The following is a 13002-nucleotide window of genomic DNA, read 5'->3' as shown; positions in this document are numbered from 1 at the left end:
AAGCGGGAGAGGTTTAAGAATCACTGGACGGCGGAGAGGAAATGGCTCAGCTGCCAAGATAATAAGCCTTTCCTAATTTGGCAATATTCGAACGCAGTTCTTGGCGAAGGGATTCAAGTCACTACAGTTGTCAACCAAAAGTGGAGCCAAAGACGAGCATATCACATATCAGACTAGGGAATGTGTGAACGCGCCGAATTATTGCCTTGTTAGGTGGCTTGAAAATGCATCGAGGCGACGTGGCCAACACCAGACCTGACAGACACCAGAGTCCAGGCATTGGCATCCGGAACCCTATATAAGACGAGAGGTTTCCGCCCATTTTCTCTGCAACAACTGTATTTCCCATCTCTGCCTTCTCTCTTTTTTTGCGCCCTGCACCATCTTGCTACGATGTTCAAACTATCTGCAACCCTTCTAATGCTGGCTACTCTCTTTGCCCAGCTTCTCCCAAGCATAAATGCAGTTTCCTTCCCCGCCGCAATAGGCCGGTACAATACCAGCTTCGCAACAACCCAGCTCATCGATTATGATCGTGCAGACCCCTATGCCCCAACACCGCAGCCACGTACCCTGATGATTTCTCTTTTTCATCCCGTCCTTCATGCACCATGTCACCCATTGCTAGCTCCCTACATGGACCCTATCAGCGCCGCATTCGAGGATGAACAATACGCACCGGCTGGTATCCCAGCTGGCGCATTTGGGTCACTTACCCTTCAGACCTGCAAGCATCTTCCTGAGCGGATTTCAGGCTCGGGTCGCCCGGTCAAAGGGTCACAATATCCGCTCATCCTCTTCTCACCTGGCTTGGGCAATACGCGACTTTTGTACAGTGCCATGGCACAAAGGTGTGTTTCCCTTATCTTCTGTTGCTTGCCTATCAGATACGTAAAATGACAGGGTTTCGCTGACTTACACCACCACGCAGGCTCTCCAGCACTGGCTACATCGTTGTAACAGTTGACCACCCCTACGACGCAGGCATCGTAACATTCCCCAACAATGCTACAATCCTTGCCGCAAACATTACGACCGACGTCCAAGTTACAGATAGCCTGAAGGTTCGCACGAGAGATATATCCTTTGTTCTTGATCAGCTCCGCCGGCCATCTATCATATCCAAGCTCATCCCAGGCTTAAAATACGGGTTGGATACCTCTAAAGTGGGCATCTACGGTCACTCCCTTGGCGGTGCTACTGCAGCTGAGGCTATGCTTTCTGATCCCCGTCTTATCGGAGGTATTAATCTGGACGGTACATTTTTCGGCTCTGTTATCCACCGGGGTTTGGATAGACCCTTCATGATTATGGCACACGAAGGGAAGAATTTTACAACTGATGCTACTTGGGGTGCCTTGTGGCCAAATTTGAAGGGTTTCAAAAGAGAATTTATGCTGAATAGGAGCAGACATGGTACGTTTACGGACTTGGCGGTGGCCGCTGGTTTGATTGGTCTGAGAGAGAAATCTCCGACACAGGTGGCCGCGATATTAGGGGACATTGATGGAGGAAGAGCCCATGAGATTATTGCGACTTATGTTAGCAGATTTTTTGACTTTGTTCTAAAGGGGAAGAAAGCCGAGTTACTCGATAGTTCGAGTACGGAGTTCCCTGAGGTGATACCTGGAGAGGCTTAACCCTAGACAAGGTAACTAGTCATCAAACGTTATAATGGCGGCCCATGGCTTGATGATGGAACAGGCAATATTGGCTTTATCCGTCGCCTACAACAACATCTGTGGATTGCCGGCGCTTTTGATATCAATAACGAACCTGAACCTCTAGCCAATAACACCAGCGTTGTATAGCACACTAAAGGTATCCTAGAGTAATACGAGAGGCTCATATATTGCTCAATGCTGCTGCTGCTTCTGTTCATGTTGTGATATTATCGTATATATGATAAGTGGCGTTAAGTAACGTATATTCAATTACAAAGGTGGCTTTCTCGCTATTCTTCTTAGATCCAGTCAATCAGAAAGTAGGCGTCGTGCCTGGGTGTTCCATCAAGTATGATTTTTAATGCGCCTTGATTAAGCCCATTTTAGCCACTAAGGATATGAATTTCGTTTACATATAATTTATATATACCGGCTCTAGGGAATCGACTCTGATATGGGTTGATTATAGTGGGTTTTGTTTCGCTTCGGTCAAAGGCGTTGTCAATCCCAAGAGATAGGTTACGTACATTGTCTGTTTATTCGATTAGGCTGCCGTATCGGGTGATTGATGCCTGGGTGAACTTAGTTACTTTAGCGGAGGAGCCACCTAGTGAACACCAGCTCCATGATTCTCCCATCTAACAAACTCCCCTCTGCATTATAACTACATGAATAATACAGATAGACCAAAGCCCCAATTCAACCGGGATCATAACACCTTATGGCAATCCGAATACCACCACGACATGGTGCTGTGGCACAACCCAGGACTGCTGCAACAGCTCCAGAGCGATATACATAGCGCCGACCCTTGAAGGACATATTCCCACACCAAGTGCCTCTTCAAGCATCTCACCCACATTAAACCCGTCGGGGCAGACTTCTCCCCGGTCATCCTCAGGGCTTTCAATAGGGGCAAAGGCCGGTATCGGTGTTGGTGTGCCTGTAGGGGCGATCGCTATACTTGCTCGCCTTGCATGGCTTTTACTCCGGAAAAGAAAGGCGAAGACGGCTCCAATGAGTGAAATAAGTCTTTCCCACACGCAGGATCAGTCCCAGGGAAATATGTAGGCAACTAAGTTATGAGATGCCAATGAATTCAAGACGCCCAACGCGGGAGGTACATGGAGACATAGCAAGCAGGGATTGAAGCTAGAGTCTACTGCGTAAAATGTTGTGAGCTCTCTTAACGGTTAAGTCAATCACATTGAGACAGGTTAAATAGGAAGACACTCCATAGATTCTAGATCGTAGAGATGACATTATAGCCTATATAAGCTAAAGGGCATAAGTCGTCCTTCGAAACCAATGAAGAGATCCATATGTTCAGGTGAGCATTTACATTAGTTTGATATTCCTGAATTTGGTAATATATCCCTACTTACCTAGATGAGAGTGCTCTGTCAGCTCTGCATCTTTATACATACTCAGACGCTATCACACCCCGGCTAGGAGCAGGCCTAGTAGGGACCTGAAAGCGGAAGAATTCAAACTAATACATTTGTCTCCGCAAAAGATGCCAAGATGGTCGATTGATTTCTCATAGCACCTTAATACCACCATGTGTTTAGTATCATCCCGTCGATAGAGGTATATCTGCGATTCCCGCCTAGCCAGCTTGCACTTCTCAAAATCATACCCATTAATCCAGGCTATCCTGAAAATCTGAAACCACCCAGTGGCCTTGGGTGGCTTTCCACTAGCATCTCCTGACTATACTGCATCATGATGCTCTTAACATAGTTTCCAGCTGCCGCAAAGCGTTATTCGTGCGAGTCAAGCCAATCTTAGTATACTTCTCATCGTCGAACAATGAAACACTGTACCCCACCGATGCTGCTGTCTTGGAAGACAAAGGACCCGTCCACCCCTTCCCGCAATAAAGATCAACGAGGGAAGAAACGAGCCAAAATCCGTACAGACTTGGCCAGTGAGACGCGAAACGCAGATGCACCTCGACAATTCTACCCCCGTATTGTCTCGACATTCAGCATGCCCGTATATCCCGCAATATGGACTCATGGTCCCCGGTCAGTAAGGTAGACCACATGTCGCCCGGGACGAAGCTGCGCCAGTATTCATCCAGGGTGTGTATAACCCGGGCGTCGGCGCCGGGGCCGCCAAGGTTGTAGATTGGCTTGCTGAAGATGAGGAAAAGTACGGCATCTTGCTATGGGTCGGGTAATGTGCGGATTTAAAGAGACAGTGGCTAGCAGAGCGGTAGAGGATCGGCATAGTAGATATCGATCATATATTCTAAAGGATTATACAAAGAAACGACTAGGTTGCCACAGGGAATAGATACTATTCACGGCATAAAAAGTGCTCCTGAAGCGAACTATACTTAGATTAGCTACCGTAAGGCTTTAAAAAAGAATACTGTAAGAGGTTAAGATCGGGAATTTCGATGACTTTATAATTTTAAAGTATAGTTCCAACCGATCTTCAACATTAGAAGTCGCGCTAGTCTAGATCTGATTTCTATACTATAAGACTACGGAATGGTTATCTGCGCCTATCTGCCTGAGATTAAGGCGGATTATTAAGGCCGGTTTCACCACTTTTTGTCCTTCTTCAGCCCAGCTACCAAGATCATGACGCAACTAAATTAGATTGAATAATCTAATATAGTGTACACATCGAGAATTTGGGGGGCAACAAAGGCGGTTAAGTATTTACAACATTATAGAGTTCAGCACGCCTAAATGCTTGACCCTGGTAGGTATCGGTTCACTAAAAAATAGGGCTTATGTAGAGCAAAGAAATATATCAGATATCCCCGCCTGGGCTCTAAAAATACGTCCTGGTACCGAAGAAGGGCGACATATATGGAGTGCAATATGCTGCTAGATTCAACTACACTCCCTTAACCCCACGTTGAACTGAAAAATTATTCGAGCGAAGGTAAGCCCAAGCAACTACCGCAGACAAAGCAGATATACTTCCTCTGAGGAGTCAGTACTTAGTGAACCTCTGCCAGAAAATTCACTACAGTAGCGGCTAAGCCAACAGGAGTCATGAAATACTCACCAACAACGCAGTTCAACACAAAGTAACCAAACGTCTCATTAAGGGCTCCCGCCGAGATGGGACCCACACAGGTCCCCATAGTCCAGGCGACACTAACCATTGCTAGAGCTCGTGCTTTCCCGTATGGGGATACTCTTTCTCCAACTCACTCACCGTCACTTTATATGCAATAATCGGTGTCCATGCTTGCTCTACAGGTAACGGGGAATATTCAACTTACTCATGGCTTCGATTGCGCCGGCGTTATTTAAAAAGGCAAATTCAAACCCGATGAAGATCATAAGCACCACATACATAACTTGTCCTCGCTGACTTGTATTCGCCACGGCGAATTGTTCATTTCCCGGAACCCCCAAAAAAAGTATCAATGGCGTGAGGCCTACGAAAGCAAAAACTGTAGGAAAGCGTGTTCCCACACGATCCTTTAACCATCCGACCAATGGAGCCATCACGATGCGTGGGGCTTGTAGGGCAGCAAACAGCAGACCGGACGGCATACCGCCCGAGTGGAAGACCTCGCGAACATGCAAGGGTAGGGTGGCATTAAAAGCTGTAAGCAAGAGGCCAAATATAAAGCTGGAGTAAACACCACCGACAAAGTTTGGTTTACTGAAGACACACCTGTAAAAGCTTGGTGGAGCCGGTTTGTCTGACATAGTTGTAGAGTCATCGTCCTTGTCTCTAAGAAACGGCACCCGTTCAGAATCCGAGCTCCCATGTGGACAAGAATCGCCCGTGGTAGCTTCTGCATAGTACGACATCAGGACACTGTGTCTAGTTGAACGAGAAGACTTTCAAGGCCTGGGGTGGGACGTACCAGTTTTCATTCGGACGGGGATTCTCCAACATTAATAGACGAAAGGCAATATCGGCAGCAATGACTGCAAATGCACTAGACCAAGCAGCCCAGTAGCTGGCGAGCTGAAACAACACTCCGGACAGCATAGGACCAGCCGAGGTGCCTGCCCCGATTGCCATAGATACAATCGCATAGACCATCCCGATATGTTGAATTTGGACATTCTGTGTGACCGTTGTGAGCCCCGCAACCCACATAATACTACTGGCAAGTGCCTGTATCAATCGACCTAGGAATAAGAAAGATACTGTGATAGACCATCAGCTACTAGTGTCAATGAAATCATAGGAATATTCGTGTGAGCCATACAAGATGGTCCAAGTGCTATAGTTATACTACTCAGTAGTGCAATTACTAGCGCCCATAGTAGCCAGTTGCGCGTAGAGGTGGATTTGTCTGCCAAATGTCCTAACGGAATGCGGACTATTACGCTTACTGCCGCGCTCTCAGCTAAAAGCCAGGAGCTCGCACTCTAAATATAGGAGGGGTCTAAGTTTAACCGACTTTCGATTATATACGGAAGGATTAGAACGATGAAGCTGGTAAGAAACGTGTCTATCGGTAGGCATATGATATAGAACAGTCAGTCAAAGAAACGTCCAGATGTAAGACACAGGATACGTATACCCGTGAAGAGAGCTATGGTCATTGCAGTGACAATGAACCATGGGGAGCGTCGTCAACGATGTCCCCCTACGCGCTCCGGCATTAAGGCAGCCATGTTGCGGTGTTGAGGATGAGTCGGCGCGTTTCTGACTTTGAAATAGAGGTCCTACGCTTCACGGTTATGAATAAGCGCTTATGTGTATTCGGCTTTTTGCGGCTTGACTAGACGTTTGTAACCAAATCTGAGGCGGTGTTTATTGCCTCAGTGGCATGTAGCATTCCACAGAATCAAGGACATGCTGCCTCTGCCTTGACCAGACGTAGCCACGTTTCGTGTACACTGAACAATAAACTACCTTTCTCTGCGTCCGCATTTTCTGATTTATGCTATTATCCTAGGCGCCTGCTTGGATAATATAACATACGATGATTGGGATACTTCATAGAGTGCCTCCCACTCCCAAGAATATAAATATATGATACTTGAATAGCTAGTATATATCTTTTTTAATATCGCGACGCTACCTTTTCTATATTTACGACTTCATCTCTTCCATAATTTAGTCCAGATATTGTACTTCAGTAGGACCTAAATGACTTTTTCAAAATAGGTCACCGTTTGTTGAGGGCTCGATCTGCAATAGGCTGGGTTCAAGTAATTGGGATTAAAATAGTTGAGTTTACTGAGACAGAATTCCATGGTATTCCTGTGCCAGTATCCCACAGGAGCAACAATTTTCCATATCATGCCGAAGAAGAGGGCAAAGGAATCAGCCAATTCTCCAAATCCAACTATATTAAACTCGAGAGGTGTATTCTTGAGGCTCTATATGGAGCTCATTTTCATGAGAATCAAGATTATCTTCCTGCTATCAAGAGCTATCCTCATCACTAACACCTAAACCCGCTTACCGGCGGGACCATCCTACTGACCGGTCCAATCAGGACTGCCAGCCGGACTCCCCAGCCAACATGTATTAAAGCGGCGCTATTCGAGATGTACCTCCGGTAGGCTGTTAGAAATGCGGATACTATTCAATGGATAATGTTCTCATTTATATGGAGCCATCCCTGATGGCTCTGGGTGCTTTGGAAGGCTTATTTATGCGGATGTTATTGCTAATGAAGATGCGTTAATGTTCTAATAGGGAACTAATGCGTAGTACAGTAAGAAGTTCTACCCTAGACTACCTAATACCCACTTCTCTTTTACTGTACAACCTTACTATGGAGGCTTATATTGGTAGAGAAAATGAGCCATAATGAGTCTGTTACAAGATTATCCATTGAACAGGGTGTAACCAGGTAAGAACAACCAGGAGGCCGGATTGTTCATGCACATGTGACCAGGTATGGTGTACAAACTTCGGGCCGAATTGCTATTCAATCGTGATCTTTTTCTTTTCTTTTTGAGATACCATAGATTCGCGGTTGGTATACTGGAGACACTTGAGAAATACATGTATTGGATATGCCGACAGCCATTGCCATCTAGCAATAGGCATGGACAAACGAACCAAGGCACAGAAATGAGGCGCACCCCTAGTCTCGTCATGAACCGCTCAACCAAGGGTGATACGAGGTTAAAGTTGCGTAATACAAAGGAATGTCAATAATATGGACTTGCAGGATGTGTAGTCCTTCTGAGGAATTGATTAGTCCCCGCCTCTCGCTTTTCGATGATGCCTTACAGATTGCTCCACCTCAGCTCCACATTCCTCTCGCAGCAAGGGCTTTCAGCTAGGTTTGACGACAATGAGAAGGCTAAAGCAAATCGCAAAGAATAAAAAATTGCAACGAAGAGTGTCTCGCAAATTAGTCAGCTTATCTCTCATATCCACTCCAGCTGTTGCTTACATTTTTGGTTCCGGCACAATCTATCATGTACTAGTTGACTTCTCGGCTGGCCGTGATGATCACACTGTATCCGAGATTAGGAAGAATATTGCAGATCCCCCACCCCGAACCCTCTTCCATTTGAGCATGAAAGGCTCTGGAGAGATGAGTTTATTCTAACATGTGGTCATTGTAATCGTATTTTGGTACAGGTACAACCCAAAGTCTGAATATTGGCGTAAGAGGGATCTCTAAAGAAGTTGGGCGATGATTTCAACATACATCACGTTTCCCACATCAACTCCGCATATCCCGCAAGACCACAAGGGCCCATACCTGCAGAAGAGAGAAATTCTGATGTGGGAAATAACACAACATTTGTATACATTCGAGGGATAACGTGTTAACGATGTGACATGTATTATTTGAGTCCATTGCTACTGTAAATCCGGTTTGATACAATGTGATGATCCATTCCCCGTTTGTTTATAAGTGGGCTGACCGCTTCATTGCGGGACAAATAAGTGTGACGAGGACTGCATTGAATGAGACTGGTCGCGAACACACAGCAGGACCCCATTCAAAAACTATGCAAGGAGGCTTTTATTTTAGGTCTCAAGTGGGTATAAACCGATTGATCAAAGATATTGAAACAGCAAGTGGTTCCCAGCATCGACCTGGCGCTGGGTGGTCCAAGCACCGCGAGCTACATAAGGATCCCTAGGTCTGCGACTTTTGTCCTGTGTTTCAGTCGTCCATCATTTGCAATTGAAAGTGCCATAATCCCTTGTCAAAGAAGGAAAACAGCCAACCCTACTAATTGTGCAACAAACGCATTTCTATAACTATGACGAAGGCGGATTATTATGGCCCTACCAGTGGCTCCACCGGTAGTTCATACCAAAACGCCTACGCAAATGACCATGTGCTTCTCAAGTTTATTGACCGAGCTTTGAGCCACTTGCCTCCACAATCCCACACTTTAGATGTTGGTTGCGGTACCGGGAATCCATTGGATGTAGCCCTGGAGGCGGCCGGGCATCATGTATCGGGTATTGATCTCTCGCCCACGATGGTGGAGTTAAGCAGAAAGAATGTCCCGGGCGGCACATTTCACACTGCCGACATGAAATCTTACGAGCCTCCGAAAGACACACGCCTAGATGCGGTGTTTAACGTGCGCGCCCTCTTCAACCATACCAGACAGGACATTGAGGAATGTGTTGGGAAGTGGGGAAGGTGGTTACGTCGCGATGGACTTCTATGTATGGTTGTGATTGAAGCGGATGGCATGGATCCAAAGAAGATGCAAGGCGGATTTGACAAAGATGGACGATGTGCGAAGTTCAACAGGCGATTCATGGGACACGAGGAGGTCCATTCATTATTTACTCGCGCCGGATGGAAGCATCTTCTGCGCGAGAATGGGTTCGAGGTTGTGGACGAGCTCGTGGACCTGTTTGTCCCACCAGCATGGGTCGACTCCGATGACATGCCACAATATTGTTTCGTTGCCAGGAAGGTGGAATGAAATTTTTGCGTTCTGTCCTCTTTTTGTTTGCGCCGACGGTATGACTCTCCTTTCAGACTAGGACGGGATATTTCAGATCTTCGAGGACTTCGTTTACTAACAGTCCTATTAGTACTAAATCAAGAACAGAGAAATTCAAGACATCTAGATATTGACACGGTCAGCCACCTTGATTTCCCTGGGCACGTACCCCAACAGCATGATCTAGAACTGTAGCACCTCAACAACCAACCCTTCGATGAGCGCCGGGTATTTAGCAATGAACTCCAGAATCGACCTTCAGTCGCTCTCGCATATGATTAATTCATAATCTATCAAACCATAGGCAATTGGTACCCGAATGTCTCTCATGTTAAATCCCCGCCCTGCTCAAATAGAAATACTAAGATTGGTGCTTATATCACTCCTAGTCAAACCCAGATTTGGTGCTATATATGAAAATGTTTCGTAATTCTGCAACTAATATGTCGCCGTCACTTTATATGATGTGTTGATAGCGGAGTAGTCCTTACCTTCAAGGACGGGCTTTAGAGCTGTGTGTGTTGTCAATCCTATTTGTAGAGCCTAGCAAGCCCTGGTACTGCCAGCAAATATGGTTTTACAGATACATCTAAAGTCTAGACACTATCCATGGTTTAGTATTATATATTCGTGTTTAGTTCACCCTGTCCAGCTGGCCATAGGTTGAAGACCTAGTTAAAATATTATAGAAATGCTCATTCAAACAAGAACAGAAACAACCATAGATATGACAGTGACAATGTAATAACGAGGGCCATGCATGCCGTATGAAAGGGAGCGAAATCCAGTTAAAACTTTCGCGACGGAGTTATGGCTTTCCTGCCTCCTTCTTCCACTGGGTTAAGCCTTAGCACTAAATTGTCAAAAGCACTGTGGTATACGTCTTTTTCACGGGCGTTAATGGCATTAGGGGAGCCTAGCTAGCGCTTACCCACCCTCAGCATAAAATTTGTTATCATTTCTGCGACATTTATTCTCACAGCTTGGAAAGCCCCAAAATAATCCTGGCTAGCTCCTCTGGGGCCGACAATTGCGCGCTATGGCCGCTTTGAATCTTTCTGGTGATCCCCTTTTATCCAGTAGCCTGCACCATCGCGGGTTGCGCCTCGTAGGGCATCCCCAGATCATTAAGTGTGTGGATATTGGCGATGCGATCGCAGAATACCTCAGTATCCCAGCTAGCTTCTGGACATGGACTGCGGAACGAGGTTAATCCCTGACTAAGGGCGGTTTGGCAAGCCGCATCGGCGAGAATAGGGAACACATCGTTGAATAATGGAGGCTTAGGATCATCGCAACGGAGCCAATGTTGGTTACACTTATTCGATTCCTCCCTGCTTGTTCGCCCAATAAGTAGCGTCTTAGCGCAAATCCCCGTCAGAGAAGGGTTTATGCATCTCGCGCTATAAGAAAAGCCGGAGACCTGCCGATGCATGTGTGCCCATCCCCAATGATTTTGCGCATTTGTTTCTAATTCCCACATATTTGTAGACCTACGGCGCAACCTTGATGTAGGTCGGATCATGGATGGGGATACTTCATGGATCTTCTTAGTGTACTCCTAAGTGAAGGGAGACTGGGGCACTTGGACCTCTCTCTCATAATCTTCAAGAGACTTCTATAAATTTTACATTTCCACAGGGATGTGTAGTGGTCAAATCGACTGAAAGGGATTTGTTCCAATACCTTCATACCATTTAGCGACTCAGATCACGTTTATCGGGGCAGATCAGTCGTCTTGAGCCAATTCAAGGGAAGGAATCTAATTCATCAGCAGAAAGCCAATTCAGTATAGCATGTGGCAAAATCAGCTACACCGTTAATAGATACATCTGCCCCTAAGCCCCAATTAGTGATAGAATTGAAGAAGTGCATAGTATTGTTGAACACCAAAGGCAACATCGATAGAATGTTGAATACACTCTACATGCACGGCCGTGTAGGGTCCAACGTATGTACTTCCATTGAGATGAAACAGTAGTAGTATATAGATACCCGGGCTGTCCCTCTGTAAGCGGCATTAGAATGTTTCAGTTCGAGCTCTACATCAATCGGATATTCCCCTCTTCGGATATTCGCTCATCATCTGGCTCTTCCCTGGAATCTTGTTCGGGTACAACATCTTGCTTCGCACTCGAGGAGCCAAAGATAGCCCCATCCCCCCACATTATAGGCTTCAGTACCGCATCTTCATCACCTAGAGGAGGATGGCAAGCGACGCTAGTAGCCAAACTACAGTTCCCGGAAAGCGGCATCTGAGATGGAAATCGCCTAGTCCCCAACCCGAGCCATATAAGGACCGCCGCACCCAAAAATGTGAGGGTAATAACATCACAATCGAAGATACTGCGCAGGTTGAGAGAATCATTTATTCTTCTAGTACCCCGGCTGTCTCATATTGATAGATTTGAACATAGTAGCTTTCGGGCAGAAGTCAGTGTAGTACGGCTGACATGGCCATGACTGGGATACTGAATGAGTAAAGCAAACTCAGGGAGATTGAGGAGTGCTGTTAGCCTACCGGCCAGAATACTCGGAGATATTTTTGCTGGACAGAGTAGCTGATATACTCTGCGCTCATAACTATGCTAGTCAAGATGCTGTTGGCCATATAGTACATTATGGAAAAGATGATCTGCGGGCTATGCGCCAGGAGGACCAGAGGGAGAAAGTCATCTATGCACAAATCATGGAGTATGGTGCCTGTAGTAACTATGGAGAAGTCAAGATCCCGGACTCCAGAGAAAGAAGCCGCCGGTAAATACATACTGAGGCGGTTATTGTACATAGAGTATGTGAAATAGGCACTATATAGAAAACGTGCGAGACACGTTCAGATCACTTTGTCAGCATTCGGCAGCCACTCTAGATAAGGATTCCCTACCACGATATAAACAGAAACCAGATTCGGTAGCCCACTGCATGGAACCACCATCTCCGACGAGCTAGAATTCCAGATACTGCAGGGTGCCTTGTGAAGACTGACTTTTCCTGTTTGCTGTCTACCCAAAATCTACCCGCTGTGGTTCGATCAAGAAATTTTGAGAATGATGCAACAGCGTCGTCGACAATAAATAATATGCTCTTGCGGTGAAGCTGCACACTAAATAGAATGCAAATTTACCTGACAAATTTGCATAGAATGATCGACAGATAGCGGAGCTATACATAACTCTGCAATGTTCCTCGGTCTTCTCACTCAAGCAATGGCCAAATGGACGGACTGAGAAGGCAGCAGCTCGTTATCGTTGGCCGCACAAACTGAATCAGTGTATACATTGAGCTGGGACGCAAAAGAGGGGGCTACCATCTGTGCCTGTATGTATGCCTAGGTGCCATTCACGGTGCTGCTTTGACCATTTACTCCCAGATACCTACCAGGCATGTTGATGTCGTCTGCCAGGTCTGATGGCAAAATAGCCAGGGAGTTAGATCTGCAAGGCTGGAATAATTCT

At 46.2% G+C, this 13002-nt stretch overlaps 3 protein-coding genes across 3 annotated transcripts; 2 read left to right on the top strand and 1 right to left on the bottom strand.

Moving 5' to 3' along the window:
- The first annotated feature begins 260 nt into the window (after positions 1-260).
- Positions 261-2009, top strand: BDW43DRAFT_279256 (PAF acetylhydrolase family protein). Its single transcript, XM_032042282.1, has 2 exons — positions 261-851; positions 932-2009. Exons 1-2 carry the CDS (start codon positions 394-396, stop codon positions 1638-1640), a joined length of 1167 nt encoding a protein of 388 aa, XP_031899218.1. The 5' UTR covers positions 261-393; the 3' UTR covers positions 1641-2009.
- A 1297-nt stretch (positions 2010-3306) lies between these two features.
- Positions 3307-6202, bottom strand: BDW43DRAFT_300993 (major facilitator superfamily domain-containing protein; the record flags this gene model as incomplete). The annotated part of the gene is made up of 8 exons (XM_032044984.1): positions 3307-3356; positions 4695-4808; positions 4844-4852; positions 4915-5462; positions 5512-5800; positions 5863-6023; positions 6054-6108; positions 6181-6202. 8 exons carry the CDS (start codon positions 6200-6202, stop codon positions 3307-3309), a joined length of 1248 nt encoding a protein of 415 aa, XP_031899217.1.
- Positions 6203-8842: 2640 nt separating this feature from the next.
- BDW43DRAFT_320119 (class I SAM-dependent methyltransferase) lies at positions 8843-9526 on the top strand (the record flags this gene model as incomplete). Its single annotated transcript, XM_032049031.1, has 1 exon — positions 8843-9526. The coding sequence occupies one exon, from the start codon at positions 8843-8845 to the stop codon at positions 9524-9526; it is 684 nt and encodes a 227-aa protein (XP_031899216.1).
- Positions 9527-13002: the final 3476 nt, after the last annotated feature.

This window comes from Aspergillus alliaceus (assembly GCF_009176365.1).
Source record: "Aspergillus alliaceus strain CBS 536.65 unplaced genomic scaffold BDW43scaffold_28, whole genome shotgun sequence".
NCBI lineage: Eukaryota > Fungi > Ascomycota > Eurotiomycetes > Eurotiales > Aspergillaceae > Aspergillus > Aspergillus alliaceus.
Note: the sequence above shows the minus strand (reverse complement) of the source record. Positions and strands in the feature narration are given on the sequence as shown.

What these genes read in the sequence shown, in the direction of transcription:
- BDW43DRAFT_279256 (XM_032042282.1), top strand. Translation starts at nt 394, where the DNA reads ATGTTCAAACTATCTGCAACCCTTCTAATGCTGGCTACTCTCTTTGCC. An exon ending in TACAGTGCCATGGCACAAAG is followed by an intron (nt 852 to 931) that starts GTGTGTTTCCCT and finishes ACCACCACGCAG; the next exon opens with GCTCTCCAGCACTGGCTACA.